This window comes from Centruroides sculpturatus, unplaced genomic scaffold (genome assembly GCF_000671375.1).
Source record: "Centruroides sculpturatus isolate CEXI.00-Female unplaced genomic scaffold, Cexi_2.0 scaffold1963, whole genome shotgun sequence".
NCBI lineage: Eukaryota > Metazoa > Arthropoda > Arachnida > Scorpiones > Buthidae > Centruroides > Centruroides sculpturatus.
The window spans coordinates 1-20,600 of NW_019386069.1; the positions used below are offsets into that span (position 1 = coordinate 1).

A 20,600-nucleotide genomic window follows, 5' to 3' on the forward strand; every position below is an offset into this window, starting at 1 on the left:
ATATTTATTTTGTTTGTACAAAATATAAAAATAATTTTTAACGATGCAATAGTCTTCGTTAGGCTTAACATCGACGAAAATTCAACGCGGAGCGACACGCAACGGAAAAAAATTTCAACACAGGATAAATTAATATATTTTTCGTACATAATTGGTTATCCGAAAATAAGTTATCCGAACAACCCCAGTCCCCAATTGATTCGGATAAACGACGCTCTACTGTATTAAATTTTAAAGCTGTTTTAACCTATAGAATTTTCATTCGACTAATTGCGTACTGTCAGTGCCAGCGATAAACTGGAAACTCTACGGTTATGTCGGCACCCTCCCTACTACTCTCTGCACAGTACCTTTTCCATCTTGAACACAATTTTCAAGAGGGAGTATAGCAGTGTTTTGAAATTCACAATTGTGTATATTACTACAACTGTTAAGAAACATTGCTTTATATAAATTTTATATGAATTTAAATGATACAAATTGATCTTTTGATTTCATGTGTTAATACGCAATTTTAGTATTATTCTCGGATGTATCAAACTATAATTAACATATGATATTTTCTGTAACAATGATTTAAATTGTGTGTTATACGTGTATGATTTGACGGCATTTATATCAAAATTTTCGTAATGAACTTATCCCTTAAAGATCCGATATTCCCGGATATCTGCAATATATTTTATGTGTAAATTGTAAAATATCATATTAAAATGCATTAAATTTTAGAATTAAAATTTATTACTGAAAAACAAGGCACATTAAATTGGCTGTAATGTTACTTTTAATAAGGTTGTATATAATTGGGCAGTCCACATTCTTGAGGATACCTCGTATAAGACGAAATCTTTTTCTTTCTGTTACTGACTTTAGTCACTGGTTAATCAACGTAATATCATGTTTTAAAAGTTATAGTGAACCTTCAGAAGAGAAAAAGTTAAGCTTATTATGTGAAGTACGGTATTAATTACATTTTGTTCGTACTGTAAATTTTTTACTGTATAATGATTTCAGGTTTTCTTATTTTAGCTATTATATGGCTTCGGTTAAAAATTGGTACCCTTAACTTTGCTAGAAACCCTTCGTGCTATCATGTAAGTATTGTCTAGTCATTATATGTATATAATATATACATATTACAGTAATACTATAGTATTAAAAATTATTATCGGTGTAGGAGAATTCGACTACGACAACGCATATGAAGACCTGTTTGCGTAGAGTCATATTCACGTGTTTAATAAGGTAAATAGTTAAACGTTTTTAGTCATATTACAATAGAATTAAACTAAAACAAAGAAGTGTGTCTAATTTTTATATTTTACACAAAAACTATTTATGTTGAATTACAGAAATGGCCGAAGCAGAAGTTTCAAGTGAGGAAAAGAGTGTCGTAGTTCGTCCAGTTAATTACATACAAGTTGCAGTTGTAAGTCGGCGAAAAAAATTTTACTTTAATGTAAATAATGGACAATTGATTTGTGTCACAACTATTATTTCGTAACGAATTAAAAACTTTATTCAATTTCGTTAAACAAATTCAAATACGTAACTTCGTAATCGTTAGGTTTTGACTATGAGAAAAGTTTTTCAAATACTGAAAATTAAATAGGGTAAATCGGATACTAAAAATAGTCTGCAGGTATTAGTATATTATGTTGGTTGAAAATCATGCTCGTTTTCTGTAAAATAGGTGAATACATTGATTGTTTCTCTATCTGACGTGCAGAATTCTATACACATGTTTACGTTTAATAAATTCTCGAACATCTTAAATTAAAATATTAGCTGAAAATTTTATGTTTCTTCCTCCTAATACTTCAGATAGTTTGATAATGACTCTAACTGTAATCGATCTAAAATAATAGAGTAAGCTTTTATAGAGGGTGTACTCATGTAGGCCAACTGTTCGCCAACAATCTCACACTTCTAAAGGTGAGATTATGATTTAGCAAAAAATTCTATCTCGTTTTTATGAATTTGTTTTCCAGAAAATACTATTATTTTGCTTGTTTATGTTAAATTTGGTATAATGAGAAAACACCAGTTCAGTCAGGTATTTTCCAATATAATTTATTTATACATTCTCAGCTTCCAGAACATTTATTCGCTATTATTTTTCTTATCGAACTTCACAATGATAACAGAAAAAACTTATATTTAACTTTTATTTATGCCTTTCGGTGGGTATTCTCACAATAGAACAGTGTAGTGATGAAAAATGATTTCAGATTCTAATCGAGTGCCTTCGTAACGTGGTTGCATAATAAGTAGTGCATTAATATTAAATACAGTTAATATTTTTAATTTAACTTTTTATAAACTATACTGTAGACAAGTTTAAAAAGTATAATGTATATTATTTAACAGGAAACGGACGGAGTGACGCAGAAAGAAAATATATTTAAAGACCTATTAAAAGGTAGATGCTTGTGAATCTTTTATTTTATAAATTAAATTTTTAAATTGTTATATTTTAATATTTTTTACGGAGATGATTGTTAAAATTATCTTAAGCGCATAGCCGAACGATCGCCTTAATTACTCGGGTTACATATTCGCTATTTTTAAGTGAATAGTGTGGCTATGTATCTATCTATGCATGCGGAAGCCACACTATTTAATAATAGTTACTGTTGTCTAATTATTTTGTTAATTTAACTAAAGTATAATATAGATTTCATATTGATTTCAGTGGAAAATGCTAATGAATACAGGATGATGCTGAAAAAGTGTACACATATTCATATTGGACCGAAAATAGAAATTCATTCCGATGAAACAAAGACAAGATCCTTAAAGAAAGAAGAGGACGAAAGGAATGGTAAGTGCGTGTCTTTACGTAAACATACAAGAGAAACATTATTATAATTCTATTTTCTGTTATTTTGTGGCGAGAGTAAATATTTGTAAGTAATTTATCATATTAAACATTACGTGAATTGCTTAATTATATAAAGTGAATTTACAGTAATGAAAAAGCTGTAATTTGTACAGTTTTAGTTTATGGTTCATTGTAAAATTTTCTATTAATATGATTATATATAAATTAATTTATAATTACAAAAAGTAGTTAAATTTATTCATTAAGTATCTTTGAATAAGTTTATACTCAGTATTTTGTCATTTAATAAAATATCCATTTTCATCTCACTTTGTTTATATAAAAAATATTCACAGTAACGTAAAAGATTCAAACAGTAGATTCATTTTTCATTAGTTTAGAATTCTAAATTAAATTTTTCTTTACTTGTTCTTTACTATTTCAAGGTAATTTGATGAGTAGAATATGATATAGGCATTGACAATTTCCAGTTAAATGGCATTATTTCATCTATTAGTAAAACACTGATGGAAAGCGCGGGTTAACAGCTACAAATAAGGCTCATTATTGATGAACCAATTTGGTTTATCAATTTTCTTGCATACGTTTTGTTATTGTATGCTCATAGACAAATTCTGTAATATGCAGTAATGTAATAGTAATCATCATCAGCTAGAAAATGCCAGAAGAAAGGCTGAACCTGATTAGGGCTGCAAAGATCAATAGATGTATTGTATGCGACTTTTTTGATAAAGTAAAGGATGTATTGGCTCGATTAAATACTTTCGACAAGAGACATCTATAAAAGTTAAAGGCTGTACACTCGCTTTGCGTAAACAACAAAATGTGTATGCCAAAAAATGAGAAAAAAGAGTGCATCTTGTAGAATTTGATCACGTTGAAAACTTGTCTATTGTTTCGTGTTGAAATGCGCTAAATCAACTCATGTTGCCTATGATTATTTTAAAAGGGAACAGATTAAATCCTGAACGGAATGTAAACCTTTTACCTGGCAAAGAGGTCTAGATAACTGAGGAAGGATCAATGAACAGAGCAACCGTTCATCAAATGGTTCTATCATTTTGAAACTTTTTCTTAAATACATTTATTGTATTAAATTAAATAGCTCTTACTTTTTACCTTAATTAATAAATTATTTGTTTAGGGCTCTTTCGTATGGGTATCATTTGAAACTCCTGTTTGAAATACAGTCTATTACATAAATTTTGGAAAATATATTATTACAGAAAACTTTTCGAATGTTGCTAATTTTAATTTCATATTTCTGCAAGTGAACGTCTTAGTATGTTGCAGTACAACTTTCAGAATTTTTATATTAATAGTGAAAATACAAAATGTCTTTAATCGTTAGATGTATCTTATTTGAAAAATGTACTGTACAATAATTTATTATAAGTTCGAAAAAAATACAATCGTATAATATATTAGTTTTCGTTTGGCAAAGAAAAATGGCTTTATGAAGTGTATTCGAAGCATACATGAACTTACAAAACTTTGATGATTTAATGGACAGCAAGTTAACCAGCTGATAGAGGCTAGGGCAGTATAACTGCGCTTGTAAAATGCTTCTACCAGGAATACAGTATACCGAAATTCTTTCGGTCTTATGGAATTGGCAATAGCATAGCCGTACAAATTGCAGGAGTAGAATCAAAATGACTATTGCAAACAGGTGAATTTTGGCATATTCTAAATATATAAACACTTACAGGAAAAGTATTATAAAATCCTTTTCATCAGTCGACATGGCGAACTATAATACGCTCCCATCTTAGTACAGTATACATACTTATAATGAATGATTCAAGTGTGAGCAATGAACGTCTATAACTGAACTGAAAATGATATCAGATCTGAGTATAAAATGAGAAATTGTGTTTCTGAACTAAAACACTGGCGTATGTATTAGCATTAGGCAGGCCATGAGTGACACGATATAAAAGACAATTTCGGCCAGTTTCTGGTGCAGAATAATGGAATCTAAGTCACACACCTAAAAAAACAAACTTGGTCTTTCTTTCTATGGGTTATGTGAATGAAAACAGCACAAAATCGCTTTACACGTTGCCGGGCATTTCTAGAACGGACAGATTGGAGTAGATGGTCCATAGAAGTAGGAACTACCAGAAAATAAAGTTCTTTCTCTGATTGTCTGTTTTTTAAGTGTGAAAATAGGCGGCCGAGATGAACAACATGGTCTGCTTGCCGCAAGGAAGCTGCCATATTTTATTCTGCGATACCTAACTGCCTGATGGCGAAATTGAAAATTTTGCTGTTGTTACAAAGCGTGTTCTACAACACGACATATAAATCGTCTTCCTAGTATACTCCAATATTGTACAATAATGCGATTAAAATTATGAAACCCGGCGGATGACCTTCTCTACCTGTAGGATGGTGTCCATTCAATCATTAATTAAGTCGATGCACTAGCAAAAGCTGTTCGCAGTTTCTAATAGAATTGAGTTCGTTGTTAAAATTCAATTGGTCGAATTTAAGAAACATTTTGTAATTTCGCGTATTTTGACACGAGAAAATTCGAAATAGAAAAAAAAAATTTGTCCACGATTTCGTTTTAAACATTGAAGAAAGCTATCAGGAAAGACTACAATATATTTGTACTGTACGTTCTTTTTTATACCAGTAGCAAATTAACGTTGTATTTGGTTCCTCAAACTAATGTTGTTAGCAAACTAATATAAAGGGAGATTCAAGCAAATTTGCATATGTTTATTACTTTAGAAAGTACTGAATGATCACTATTCATTTCGGATGCTTAGCGACATATGATATGATATACTGCTGATATTGATTGGAATTTTTAGGATAAAAACAGATTAAATTCTCTTATAATTCTTGATTTTTGCAAATAAAATAAATAGAATATACACGATATTTAATTAATTATTTCCCCCTTTTTTTCCTCTTATAGAAATGTTCAACAGTTGCTGCCAAATATTGAAAACTAAATATATGACCTACTTCTCCTACATGAGGTCTTTTTTATGGGAAGGCGAGAGGAACGACTTTCCATTAAAGGATTATTTCGTAGAATTGACTGTACAGAAGGCAGATTTATTTGGAAAAAACAGCGGAGATAAAATAAGCTTGAATGAGGTATTTTCCATACAACAAGATGGACACCAAACTATTTTAGTAACAGGGGATCCCGGTTATGGCAAATCTACTCTTTGCAAGAAAGTTCTGTACGATTGGGCAACCACGAATTATCTTAAACACTTCGATTTAACTTTTATTGTAATTTTAAGAGAATTAGGCAATAAATGTGTGAAGGATGTAATACTGGACAACATGCATGAACACGCAACAACTGACAGTGATTTGCATCTACAATATAAACGACTGAATATTTTAGTGATTTTGGATGGGTTCGATGAGATTGTAGAAAAATACAAAATTATAAAATTTATAAGAGAGGAATCTTTTTATATTTCCCGTCGAATGACGATTGTGGTTACCAGTCGACCTCAAGCAGCAGAAGACATCAGAGAAGACATGAAGATGAGATTTTCCATAGAAGGGTTTTCTCCAGAATATCAAGAGAAATATATTAAATTAATGTTTAGAGAAGACAAGAGAAAAGCAACAGAACTGTCTTCAGTTCTAAAAGAAATCGACTTTTACAGAAAAATGGCGGAATGCCCGCTGATGTTACACATGTTGTGTTGTCTTTATCACAATGGAAAGATGACAGAAGTTGAAACAATAACTGATTTATACATCCGAATATTTATTCTTGTAACCGAACGTTATGTTAGAAAAACAAATCAGCAGAACAAGTTTAAAAGAGGAAAATATTTTGTGGGAGAAAATTTGCTAATGAAATTGGGAGAAGTTCACTTTATCACCTCAGAACGATTGAGGAATTGTTTTCCAAATGAAGAAGAATACAACTTTATTATTGGACTGGACATTCTGACTCTCGATTCCTTTTCTGAATGCGATAATATAATTCGATATAAGTTTGTACATCGCACATTTGGCGAATTTCTATCAGCATTATCAATGTACGTCAGTTTTCAATCTACCAATCTATGTATGTTCTCACCTGCTAATAGTATTATTGGTATGAAATTCTTGTTTTTGTTGGGATTTTATCAAGAAGAACCTTTATCCGAACGGTTATTAACGTACGTAGAAAAGGAAATGTTCAAGCCTTAATTCATGCTTCAAGTTCACAAACAAATCAAACTGACAAAGAATTGGGAACGATTTTGTTCTCGTGCAAAAGTGATATTTTATTCTTGGAAAGACTTTAGTGATTTTTAAGAGCTAGTGGAGTTGTATGAATTCAACGAGTTATATTTCTATTTTCAGGAGAGAAAGAATGAAGACGATGAAACGGAGAATGAAGCAATTTACTTTTTCAACTACTGGATTTTTCCGAATAATATGAAGATTTATCTTATACTCTCACTTGACAAATGGCCTTCTGAAAATAAATACGACATTACAGAACCTGTTTCACGTATTATCGAATTGTTTAATGTAACAGACACAAGAGATTTGGACATCTTTCTTATTGGTGTAAGTAAGCCCTTGGATGATTCGTTCGATAGATTCACAAATGTAAATTTCAATTTCAAATTATCTGACCACGCGCGGAAATCAGTAGAGGTAATTGAAGACGTGCAATTGGTTGCATTGGAAACTGAAGAATTCGTAGGAGTTTCTAACAGATATATTCTTTCTTTGAAACAATACGAAACTTTACGTCGTCATATCATATTTAAATCTGCGTGTAAACAGAATTGAAAATGTTTGATAATGTAGACGAATAGAAAATATATATTATCGTTTTGAAATAAGAAAATAGCATTAAGTCTGTTTACAAAATCACATGTATTTTTCACTGGCAAAGTTCAATGTAATGAAATGGGTAGGCTGAAACTTTATACAATGACAATCGTTGGATGCAACATTTATGTGAGAACGTAGCTTACATTAATGATTAAAAGATATTAGTGTTCGGTTGAAATATTCTTGTTAGAATATATCTTAGATAAAAGTAAAATAATTTCATTGAAGTTAATCATATAATTGTTAAGTTTAAAATTGTTTTTGTTATATTAACGCACATTTTGAACTGTTGGATGATTCCATTCACGTGAAATTTTGCGCCAGGTTTTATTATGGTAAAATACATTGTGAATTCAATAGTTGTTCCTTTTGTGAATAGAAACAAAAATTAAATTTGTATAGTTTTTTAAACAGTATGGCAAACAAGAACGTTTTCTGTTTTAAGTACTCGAGATATATTGTTTACTACAATAAATTAGAAATAAAATCACGACGTACCTTCAAATACGAAATTGCTCGCCACTTTGTGTCGTTTTATTTCTTATTGTCATTCAGTAAAACAAAAAAATAAAGTATTTTGAAAATGTGGACAATTTTTTTTGGATCTTTAAAAAAACTTTTATGCGATGAAATTCGCAACTAATCTAAGTACACGTATTCCAAATAAAAAACAAAACGTATTTAGGTATAAATTTTAATAACTTTCAGTACTTAATCAAACAGATAACAATAACTATACTAATTTAATAAGTACCTAACAATTGTTAAGACTACAATGTGAAAAAAGAAAAGCAAACACACACACGGCAATTCTCTTTTATTACTATTAGTTTATTTCCCCTTCTATGTTGAGGTAATTACTCAAGCTGGTGGTAAACGAAAGGAACGGTGGTTTAAACGTAAATTTATAATATATTTTTGCATTTCAATAAGTAAAGATAATAAAGTGAGTAATTGATACGCGTTCCAAAACTGTGTTTCCTGCACGGAGAACTACTTTGAAATTTTTCATGTGAAACAGATTAACAACTGGTAACCACTCCGAGACCCACATATTTCTGTACGAGGCTTTCCGCATTTCTGGAAAGAAAATGTACTTTAACTTGAAAAGTTATATTAATAAGAAATATTAAAAATAATTATAATAATTCATGACACTTCTCTGAACATGAAACCAAAGAAAAAAAAATTACAATTCAGCTTATTTACACTTATCTATTATGTTATCGGAATATTTTGTCAACAGATGGCACCACGTAACAGTACACTATCGATTTCCTGTGTGTTGCGCAACACTCACCCTTTCAAGGTTGGATGCGTGCTTTCTATGCTAGGGTGTTTCAATTGTTTGCTGTTGTTACAAACGAGACGATCAACTGGTCATCACTAAAATTGATTACACGGTGTTCATTAATTAACACAGGTAACATATTCTATTCGATATAAAGTCGGAGTGATGTTATTGACGTAGCAACTACGATTGTTTGTAAAACAACGAAGTCGGTATCTTCGTACGTCTGACGTCACTGGGAAATTACGAGTGACGTTGGATTTCGCACGTGTTAGCGAGTGAATTGATGACCTGTTAATTAAACAAAGGTTTCTAATCGATCCAAATGGGACGTAAATCTTACAAGAAAGGATTTTAAGTGGATTTTTAACAGAACCAATAAAAGTAAGCTATTTAAAATTTTCATAAAAATCCGATTATTACAATAGAAATTACTAATTATTTAATAATTAATCATATAGTAGATGCTTATGGATATGTGATAATTATTGTTATTATTTTTATCGGGGCAGAGTGCAAATTATCTGTTAAATTCGGCAAAAAATGGTGAAAATTCGAGCAAATCAAGAACAGTATTCAGGGAGACAGAAAAAAACACACAAACAAAAAATTGGCCCTCGTGTTTTTATTTATGTAAAGTTTCGGATCATTTAATTTCTTCGTTTCTCTTCATCTAAAGATCTTTAATAATTGCTAATATATATAATTTTATCTACATATTTTATAATTAGTACACGGATAACCAAACTTGTTCATATATGGACCCTTTTAATATAAATATTTTTTCCATTAACCTCTTTAATATTATATACTATATGTTAAGCAGTATTATTAATAGATATTTCCCTACCTTTATCTAAGAGGAGAAACACTAAAAAAAATTTAATACTTTAAATAACTGTAATTCTTTTTTATATTTCCAAAGTTTTATCGATCTCTAACTGGCCAATAATCAACCCTGTTAAAAACCCTGAATTGTTGCAATATGTATTGTATTTATTCTAACGATATGAAGTGTTAGATGTATTATCAGTTATTGTCAACGTAACAAGGAAAAAGGTGTGCTCACTTGAAAGCATAATCAGCACGTTGCTGGATAAAGCAGTTTTAATACAGATACAAATGCAAGATAATATTTATCTCATCATTGGCTCGCTTACTTACTTCCCGTGTAAAATTGCCCAATATTTTGTCAGCAATTCTCGCCCGAATAATTTTTTTCTATTTTACTGTATACATTAGTAAAAATTTAACTAACTTTCCTCAAACCTTACACAAATAAAATGAAAGTTATATTTATTTATTTTATTAATTTTTCATATGGATATATTACTTTTTCTCTGAAACCATGCTTATTTATTTATTTAAGTTATTAATTAAAATAATTTAATATTTTACTTATATAATTAGGCATGTGATAAGATGCTGGAACATGTAGATATCTGTCAGGACGTTCTAAATGGTAAATAAGTTTTTGTGTTTGATATTTTATATTTTAATTAATATCTTAGTACTAAATTACACTTTTTTCCTTCTTATTTAAAAACTGTTCTAATGACTCATTGTTAATTTTTCTAGAATATTTCCATTATTTTAATTATTTCTATGGTCATAGTATCATTTAGCCCTGCACATCGTTTGTTCGTCCAGGCCCACAATGAGGGGGACCGGATAAAGATAATCGGGGCCCGACATATCCGGACAGACCACCTCAAAAATTTTTCGGCGGTTGTTTCTCGGGGGAGAGGTTTTTTGTCCTTTAGTAGTCCTCCGGTATGAATAGCACTTGTCGAAAACTGGCCTGGAAACAATTATTGTAAAATCTTTAAGCGTTATATACACTAAAGGGCTGTGGAATTCATCTGTGCTGATGATCGGAACCCAAAGACTATTTAACTTCCTTTTCAGATTCGGTTTATACATTTACGTCAAAGCGACATTTGGGCATTCTGCCGAGAGGGATTCCTCTCGGGAGGACTTTCTACGGGAAACTTCACCCTATTTAAGTGCTTCGAACGTGAAGTAAGGCATAAAATATTACGTGCCTGTTGGAGAGGCGCTATCCAAAATATGGATATAGCAAAATCGAGGCAAAAGACGAAAGGCAAGTATCCGGTCGTCTCTGAGAGAGACGAAAGACTAGGGTTTCGCATTTTCCGGTCTTTCGCTTATCCCGGGATTCCGGGGAAAAAGTGAACAGTTTACCGGGATCCTAAGAAATCCCGGGATATAATTAATTATTTTTAATATATAAAATAAATCTTAAAATCGAATGATATAATTGTTTTTCATTTTTAAGTAACTTAATACGTCCTACAACCTCCAGAATAATTGATAATGGTGTGTAAAATTACCTTTGAATTATGTAGAAATTTTCACAAGTAGAAAAGATTTGTTGGAAAATATTGACCAAAAAAAACTCTTTGAATTGAGTCAAAAATTTAAATAGAAAAATGAACTTAGATCAAACCTTACTCAACACAAAATAAAGAAAAGAGTAAATTTTAAAGAAATTTGCAGTATTTCTCGGAATGAGAAGAATTTTCCGGGTTAAAAAACAATTTGGATCCCGGGCTCCCTGGAGAAACCCTACGAGAGACGTTGACCAGAATACAGCTTCAGGTTCGTCTGAGGGCTTGTGAGTTATTACCCCCGTTACAGGGCAGCTTTCACAAGTGTTATCGGTTCAGTCAGGAACTTACTTCCATGATGGTGTAAAAGCACAGCTCTGCGGTAAAATTCTGTGTTACGTAATAAAAATTCAACAAGAAGATTAGGTTCAATTTTGATACTACCACGTATATAATACTTGGTAATAATTTTTGAATAATTAATTGCATATTATTTTCAGCAGAGAAGTGTAACCAATATCCAGTAATACTCAAGAAATGTACAGACGTTCACATTGGTACGAAAATAGAAATCCATTCTCAACAACCACAAACAAGTTACTTAAAGAAAGAAGATGAAGAAGAAAATGGTGAGTGTCTACACTTATAACGATTATTGGAAAACGTTATACTTTAAATTGATTTCTTTTTACACATAATTTTATTGTTATACGTCGTAATATGGCATAGAATATTCTATAAAAAAAATTAAAATATATGGCAGAAATGAGCAAAAACAATAGAAATGCTTATTAAAACACTGAAAAACATCAGGTTTGACGTACTGAAAAGCATCTCTATTGCCCTCTTTTATTTGTTTTTATATTATTTTTTCAATTTAAATTTGTTTCAATAAGAAATCCAAACACAGTCAAGAATCAGAAAGTTTGAGTAAATCAAAAGGTTGATGTGTCATTAAATATTTTCATATTTATATTTCAATTTAGTTGATCTCTCCTACGTGCATTCATTTTGGCTAGATTTATATGAATATATGTTATATAAAGCATATTGCATAGTTTACGATTAAGATAACAGAACTGAGAATTTAATATAGCCTAATTTTTCGTCAGTAGAATATGTTACTAATTAGACACGTCCAAACCTTTAATATAACTAAAGGAACTTGACATTTGTAGAATAGCATTGCATTGCCAATGATATTCTCTTACAATCCACTAAAAGTATCGTTACGATATACGAGACAATGGTGCATTATAGTCCAGTCGAATTTTAATTTGGGAGACCGTGTACAATGTTGACTGAAAACATTTTCTTCCGGGAATTTTTGGGGAAATGTTTTCTAATAAAAGATCGGTTAGGGGCCGACGGTTGATGAAGTCTCATGCAATTGCTACTTTTCCTATAGATAACACTCCACCAGTGGCGTGCCGTGACATTTGATGATAGGGAAGCTGTGTTTCTATAAGAAGCCGACTTCCAGGGGCAATCAGTCAGCAATGTTCTAGGGTCCATTCGTATTCGTTTGTTCGATAAGCCAGTAAAAACCGTAGACTTCTCTAAATGTATTTTTAATTAATAGATTATCTAACGCAATTAATAAATAAGCGAGTTCAATATAATTAACTCTCTTATATTAGATTTAATAGATTCTATACGCCCTCTAAATGCCAATTCTCGCTTCGATAACATCTACTAATTAAAATATATCTATTAGCCGTAACTATCTTGTTATAATTTTCAATATATATTTTATATTGTGTACTAATGTTAAATTCTATTCTATTTTGATTTCCAAATTGCTTCAATTTTACGAAAGAATCGATGCGAGATTTAGGATTTTCGTGTCTTTTGCCAGCTTTACTCAAATTATTTAAATCGTCAAAGCCAATCTCATTCTACACACTAATTTTATTTGAAAATAGTAGGCAAGGCCAACAAAACAAATTTTGCATTTTTATGCATCCACAAAGCCATTTTATATCTTCATAAATTTTATCATGAAAATGTCGAACAAATTTTTTCTTTTTCATTATATGGTCTCGAGCCAAAACTTTTTGAAATAAATTTTCGATATCACAATTACATTCTAAATTGCTAGCTATAATATAAGGGCTAAAATTAAAAATAAAATTATAAAAACTTACTTGTTAAAATAAAATGTGTGATGATATACAATTATACATACCTGGTACAAAATATTCAATTGTATGAATATACTTTTAAAGAAAATTATAAATATAGTTTTGTGAAGAAACGTACATAAAAATAACATAAAATAGTCTTTACTTTTTAAATATTAAAACAATCCACCTAGTTAAAATTGCTCCCTACCAGTGGCTCGTGGATGGAATCAGAGACGGTCTTGGTAGGTGTGCGGTGCGGTGCATGCTTGCCAAATCCCGAGGGTGCCGATACCGGTTAATGTCTCTTTTGTCTCATCACTAGTATATCTCAAAGGACGCGACAGGGTTGTTGTAAATTTTAAACGTTTCTCATCATAGCTGTAAAAATCTAAATTTGTTAAACTTAAAAGTCATTTGTTTTCTAACTACTGTAATTCGTTTTAAGACCAGGTGTCCACGGAAATTTCCAAAATTTACAACTTTTACTCACTTTCATTGAACTGGAAAAATTTCTGTCTTTATTACATCTAATATTACGAAGAAATCAGTCCCACTGTACTCGGCTAGATATTGGTCCGGTTAGGCTTTTGTTTAAGTAAAATTCCGGCTCTTTCATCAGGGTTTTGTTTACGTCCCCAATTCCCTAATCGCTTAATTATTTAACTACTTCTTAAGTAGAAATAAGTCGAAACCAGTTACTTTGTACTCGAATATTTGTAGTCTCGGGAAAAAAGTGGAAAGACAAATTTTTACGACAACGGATACATAAATCGTAAATTTAAGGAAAATAAATTCTAGAGCCTTTTCTGTACCTCGTGCATCTCTCTCATTCATTAAATTTAGTTGTAAATGATGCTGTCGAAGTAACGGTTAATTTTTTAACATTATACAAGAATTGTACACGTTTTTTTCTACATCCCCTTAAAGATGGGATGTACGAAATCGTAATATCACTGGTTTAACATCGAAATCCGTGAGTAATATAAAATCGGAGAGCGGAATAAATATATCAAATATTTTAATGGATTTTTTAAACTCCTGTCAACTATACAGAACTATCGTAAAAACATACCAGTAAATTCTTATCGGTTGGGTTAAGTTATAAATCTACTCGTTATTCACGTAATCGAAATATCTAGTGGGCAGGCGGCTAACAGCCCAGAACCGGTCCTTGATAGAATTGGAATCTTTATATGTGTGCAGCTTTCACCCAAGGTCGTAGGCTTCCACCGGCTAAACCGGGTGAGGTTGGTGCTCTGTAAAGCGCATGCGCAAATCTGGCTTTTCGTAATCTGAAAATACAGGAGATTCCACTCCGCCACTAATATTCTAATATACAATAGCATTTTTTTTTTCCACGTGTAGTATAGAAATTTGTAATAAGATACATAATGCGGTTATAATAAAATATTGTGCGATTATTTTCGTATAATTAAAATTAATATTTATTTATTTTTTAGAGAATACGAGGGAAGCGGCGCTTCCCTCGTATTCTCTAAAAAATAAATAAATATTAATTTGGGAAAGCGGCGCTTCCAACGCTTCTAATGACGGCACGCCACTGCACTCCACTGCAAAATGTTAACTATTTAATTATTTAATTTATGCACATTAATACTAGTATTCCAGTTTCCAAATTTTAAAAATCTATTCAAGAGAAACCAGTTTTAAATCCAGTTTGTAAAACCAAAAAATTAATCGCTCGTCCATTCATCAGATTCCCTTGACATTGCTAATACTCCTGAGGAATGCACACCTTTTTCGTTCTATTAGCCTATTTTTATCACTCTGTGCACACCTGTAATTAATTAAAGCAGAATTTATTCTAATTATAGTCTTATTTGCTTACTCTGTGAGAGAATATATGAAAATGAATATTATATTTAAATATTATTATTGGAAACATTTTAAAATTCAATTTTATTTTTATATTATGTGAAGGCTGAAGTTTAAAATTAGTTTTTAAACACTAAATTTCCAAAATCTTATACTGTCCGTTGTTCAAAGTATTTTGATTGTCTTAACTGAATAAAATTATTTAACATAGGGAATGACCAGTAGTGTTTTTCATACTTTATTCATGTGTGTATATTAACTATGGACCAGATTTCTATAGAAGGTGGACGCGGGAGGAAGCCTGATTGGTAGGTTGCTTATGTGTTGCACGGTCGCCTTCCATTAATCCAATGCTACCCATTCCTCTTCTTTTTTCAACAGGTTTTAATTGTCAAAATTTCAATAACATTCATATATAATTATCATAACAGTGGTCGGCATTGCCTTAAAATTCTTAGAATTTTTATCTTGAAACTTTTCACGAATTTTTACTTATTCTTTTTTTCTTTATAGAAAAGTACGTCAATTGCAGCCAGAAATTGAAGAACAAGTACAAGACATACTTTGCTTACATGAGATCTTTCCTGTGGGAAGGTAAAAGGAACGACTTTATATTAAAGGATTACTTCGTAGACTTGACAATACAAAAGGCAGATTTATTCGGAAAGGAAAGAGGAGATAAAGTAAATCTGAAAGAAATATTTTCTAATCAGGACGACGACCATCAAACTATTTTGGTGACAGGACATCCCGGTTATGGAAAGACCACTCTGTGCAGGAAAATTGCATACGATTGGGCATCCGCGGATTACTTGCAACATTTTGACTTAACGGCATGTATTATTTTAAGAGAGTTAGGCGATAGAAGTGTAAAACAGGCATTATTCGATAACTTGCACGAGAATTCGTCATTTGATAAAGATTGGAAATTACATTTTAGGCAAATGAACATTTTGGTGATTTTGGATGGCTTCGATGAGATTGTAGAGAAAGATAGAATTATAAAATTTATAAGGGAGGAATCTTTCGATATTTCTGGTCAAATGACGATTGTGGTAACCAGTCGACCTCAAGCAACGGAGGATATCAGAGAAGACATGAAGATGAGGTTTTCGATAAAAGGGTTTTCTCCAGAATATCAGAAGATATGTATTCAGTTAATGTTCAGAGAAGACGAGAGTAAAGGGAGAAGTCTTGTTGAGAAAGTGGAGGAAGACGAGTTCTACAAAGAAATAGCCGAATGTCCTCTGATGCTGCACATGTTGTGCTGCCTTTTTAATAATGCAGAATTGGGAGAGATTAAAAGCACAACGGAATTATACATCCGAATGTTTACACTTATAACCGAACGTTATGTTAGAAAAACAGATCTGAATTGCAAGTTCGAACGAGGAAAACATTTTATAGGAGAAAATTTGCTTCTTCGATTGGGAACATTACCTCTAAAAGTTAATTCGATCACATCAGAGGCTTTAGTAAAGTTCTTTCCAAACGAAGATGAATATAATTTCATCATTGGATTGGACATTCTTGCTGTGGAATCTTTTTCACAATACGATAAAATCATTCGTTATCATTTTTTGCATATCACATTTCGTGAATTTCTTGTAGCTTACGCTATATACAACGATTTTTCTAATTTTTCAACTTGGATCACAGATCAAATATTGTTATTTTTATTGGGATTGTTTGGTAGTGATAAATTTCCCAAAAGTTTTCTGTGTAATTTAAAAGAAAAAGTATTCACTCCGAATTTCATGCTTCGAGCTCACAAAGAAATCAAACTAAGGGAAAACTGGGAGGAATTTTGTTCAAATTCCAAAGTAAAATTTTATGATATAGAATTAAATGAGATGAAACAATTATTGAATTTGTATCCATTTAAACAGTTGTTCTTTTGTTTCTCCGAATCTGAGTTTGACTACGAAAACCACAAGAATGAAATTTTTCAGTTCTTTAACGATTTCAGTTTCCCAAATGGTCTAAAAATTTACCTTTTTCTTATTAATATGACAACAGATCGGGATTATTCACACGATATTCGAGAGTCTGTTTCGTGTATCATCGACTTCTTTCGTAACATCAGACCAATCGATTATGAAATTTACTTTATTGGTATATATAATTTTATCGATATATTTCATTGCTTCAGAAATGTTAATTATTCTTTGAATTTAACTGAGGGTGTTCTGAAAGAATTACGTATTGATGAAGGCGAAGAACTGATTGCATTGCAAACTCAAAGTTCAGAAGGGACGTTTAACAGTTATTTCTTGTCATTGGAACAGTATGAAACTTTACGTGATCTCATGAAAATTTATCCAATCAGAGAAAAGAATTCAAAATGCGTGGTCATTTAGACTAATGTAATAAATTACTTTATACCTGTCTATTTTTAGAAGAAACATCGACTTGTCGAGGAGGATAAAGGTGTCAGGATTAAGGTGACTTAGCGACGGGGATTGAAAAGCAAATCGTATTATCTCACGGCCGGCCTTATAGGGTTTCAGGTATTTCGGGCCTTTTGTAACACTTCAATCTTACCTTCCACTACAGCTGACAGTCTTCACTCGTTATATAGGTGCTAGAAGACAGTGCCTAGGCCTTTATCTTAAATGTGTGATGAAGAATTCCGTACAGAAATAATTTTTTAATAATTTAATTGCTGGAGTAGAATTCTTCAGGAAAGTACATTGTCTAGGTGTGATTTTTTAATGTTATATTTTTGAAGTGAATAAAATTTTTATTGTTTTTTAATAAAATATATAATTGTTTTAATATAAGAGACACTGTTTCATTGCCATAAGTAAGCTCATTAATTATCTTACTGGTAGATGTCACAAAGAGAAGCAGTTAAATATAATTTATTTGGGGTGTTGATAGGGAAATTAAAAGAAAATAGGGGATGAAACAAAAAGCATACGTGTATGGAAAAAGTAAGGTATTGGTATGCAATATAACGCTAATGTAATGTATAGAAACATAGCATATATATATATATATATATGCAGAAAGCGTTTTAGTTAATTAATTTACAGAAGGGATCAACTTCATTTACACACGTGAATCCCATTTCTTATGGCATATTCTATATCGAACATTGACATTTGTCAATGCATTTTTTTGAAAGATGCACTTATTACACTTTTAGTGGTTGAGTTTTATTTGGCATCCACAAGGTACCAGCGTGAATCTGTGAATATCGAAAATAGAAATATGCTTTAAAAACTCAGTAAAAAACTATTATTTTGTGTTGAAAGCAACGTCAACGGTTTCTCTGTACTACAAGATTGATGGCTTTAACTCGCTGTGGCACTAGTTTTTGTATTACTTCATTATTTAAATAAAAATGATTCCATTTATTACTTGCTTGGTAATATATATTTATTAGACCCCACTGTTTGCATCTTATTATAAAAGCAAACAGGAGCGTAGTTTATTAAATTCAATTTGCTTTAGTAGATGGCTAATATTGGTCTGCATTCTACATTTTAAAATATTAATTTCGTATATTTACGTAAGAGATTAAAGCAAGTTATTCTAGTAGTCAATTGTAAAAGAATAAAAGAATTGTTTGCAAAAGTTCAAGGAAATTTTAGCATAAATAATGATCATATAAACATTAATAAAGTCTGGGGAAAGGTTCTTCAAGCTTGAAAATTGCGCAAAAATTTGCCGACTGGACTGCTTCAAATAGCAATTGATTGCTTGCTGTTCTATCAATTAGTTGTATGTTCTTTGGAACTTTCTATAAAGTTGCTATTGATAATAAATTATACAGGACCACTCCGTTAAAGAAAAAAGTACATTTTTTTCTATAATTTACAACGGATATGCATTTCGGGCTCCGATATACTCCTCTTCACACCTTATTTTATTATGTAAATCGTTAAAATTAATAATATTTAAAGTGAAAACTGGAATAACTAATCATTAAATCAGTGGGGTAGAACAAGTAAAACTGTAAAAATAAAAATATTTTGTTTACAACGTATAAAGTGTTTGACTTTTGTTAGTCAAAGTTTTTATACGTTGTAACAAATAAAGAAAGTTAAAACATTAAATCATTAAAATCCGATAAAAACAGGTGTGCAATTTTTAAATTCCATACCTATACAACGTCAGAGTAGTTCTTTGCACTTGGCAGTTGTACACAGACGAACCTTGCATTTGCTGCCACGATAAAAGCTATCATCGCATCAGTCTTTTACGGAGAGGCAATTCTTGCACTTCAGGATACGAAGAAACTCTCCAAAAATGAAGTAATCAGACTAGATGACTTTGTTCTTGTGTTTTGTTTGTTTTAGGCACCCATTTTTCCATTCGGCTTGCGTGCTATTTTTTTATTAATTTCATTAGGCACATTTATTTACGGCCAGTAATCATGGGCAATGTCACTTTTACTTTGCCGTATATCGAAATCGAAGTCATAGACATCTATTTTTTATCACTTTTTTGAATTACTCATTGTAATTAATGTGAAATGTCAGTTTCGTCTAAACGAAATGAAGATTTATATATAAAAGTGTCGCGGAACTCAAACAGTTTGAAATTCGAACAAATTCTCGGAAGAAATTTTTCCGCAAAAGCGAACTTTTCTTGGAATTCGAATACAAATAAATATAGCAATACTGTATGGTGCATGATGAATAATACGAATATGTGATGCCGTACTGTTGTTACATTATCCTTTAAGGTAAAATTGCATTGCTTTGGTTTATTTATTTACGGAAATGCGTCACATTGGCGGTTTTCCGAAAGAGATCTTTTATAAAAGCCTGGCCCCTATTTAGGTATTACAACGTGAAGAAAATCTGAGAAACTCCGCGAGGGCATTCCTTCGGCGAGGCGCAAACCCACGACTAAGTACCATTGTTTAATTTTTATCCATTGGTAAACTCAAAAAATTGCTTTGAAACTCAAATCCCTATAAGAACGAATTGAATTGGAATTACGCGTTATCATTTTATACTTATTATCTTCAAGACAATGTCAAAAATATACTCTATAAGATAAACGGGTAATCTTGTAAATAAAAATTAAAACAATAAAAAATTTTTTAAAATAAAAAACTATATATATTTACACTTCTATCTATCTGCTTTAGTTGACTTTTTTAAATGAAAATATGTGTTTCATATTAGTAGTAACTTAGTAATGATAAGTAATTAATTTAAAATAAAAAATATTTTTTTTAACTGTCACATCGATCGGATAAAATACAAAAGCTGTATAAAGTTATTGCTAAAAAAACACTATAAAATAAAAAGTAATTTCATTTATTTAGTCATTTTTACCTTAAAATTATTCAGACAAATAAGAAGAGAAAA

The 20,600-nt window shown here is 31.0% G+C and overlaps 2 protein-coding genes across 6 annotated transcripts; both read left to right on the forward strand.

Annotated features, from left to right (window-relative positions):
- Positions 1-217: 217 nt before the first annotated feature.
- On the forward strand, positions 218-7,191 carry LOC111613413 (NACHT, LRR and PYD domains-containing protein 2-like). 3 transcript variants are annotated; one of them, XM_023354769.1, is made up of 6 exons: positions 218-1,094; positions 1,178-1,245; positions 1,353-1,429; positions 2,371-2,422; positions 2,696-2,824; positions 5,778-7,191. In XM_023354769.1, exons 3-6 carry the CDS (start codon positions 1,355-1,357, stop codon positions 7,025-7,027), a joined length of 1,506 nt encoding a protein of 501 aa, XP_023210537.1. In that variant the 5' UTR covers positions 218-1,094; positions 1,178-1,245; positions 1,353-1,354; the 3' UTR covers positions 7,028-7,191. The 3 variants fall into 3 exon arrangements, with proteins under 3 accessions (XP_023210537.1, XP_023210539.1, XP_023210538.1); XM_023354771.1 differs by lacking the exon at positions 1,353-1,429; XM_023354770.1 differs by lacking the exons at positions 218-1,094; positions 1,178-1,245 and having other exon boundaries at positions 1,254-1,429.
- Positions 7,192-8,304: 1,113 nt separating this feature from the next.
- LOC111613412 lies at positions 8,305-20,125 on the forward strand. 3 transcript variants are annotated; one of them, XR_002754763.1, is made up of 5 exons: positions 8,305-9,341; positions 10,368-10,419; positions 11,809-11,937; positions 15,784-17,780; positions 17,852-20,125. XR_002754763.1 is itself a non-coding variant. In XM_023354767.1 (4 exons), exons 2-4 carry the CDS (start codon positions 10,380-10,382, stop codon positions 17,628-17,630), a joined length of 2,016 nt encoding a protein of 671 aa, XP_023210535.1. In that variant the 5' UTR covers positions 8,305-9,341; positions 10,368-10,379; the 3' UTR covers positions 17,631-20,125. The 3 variants fall into 3 exon arrangements, 2 of the variants coding, with proteins under 2 accessions (XP_023210535.1, XP_023210536.1); XM_023354767.1 differs by having other exon boundaries at positions 15,784-20,125; XM_023354768.1 differs by having other exon boundaries at positions 11,812-11,937; positions 15,784-20,125.
- The last annotated feature ends 475 nt before the right edge of the window (positions 20,126-20,600 follow it).

Excerpts from the sequence above, each read along its gene's own strand:
- LOC111613413 (XM_023354769.1), top strand. The coding sequence starts at position 1,355 with ATGGCCGAAGCAGAAGTTTCAAGTGAGGAAAAGAGTGTCGTAGTTCGT. Across the intron at positions 1,430-2,370 it reads ATTACATACAAGTTGCAGTT|GAAACGGACGGAGTGACGCA; the intron begins GTAAGTCGGCGA and ends ATTATTTAACAG. Across the intron at positions 2,423-2,695 it reads ATTTAAAGACCTATTAAAAG|TGGAAAATGCTAATGAATAC; the intron begins GTAGATGCTTGT and ends TATTGATTTCAG.
- LOC111613412 (XM_023354767.1), top strand. The coding sequence starts at position 10,380 with ATGCTGGAACATGTAGATATCTGTCAGGACGTTCTAAATG. Across the intron at positions 10,420-11,808 it reads CTGTCAGGACGTTCTAAATG|CAGAGAAGTGTAACCAATAT; the intron begins GTAAATAAGTTT and ends TATTATTTTCAG. Across the intron at positions 11,938-15,783 it reads AGAAGATGAAGAAGAAAATG|AAAAGTACGTCAATTGCAGC; the intron begins GTGAGTGTCTAC and ends TTTTCTTTATAG.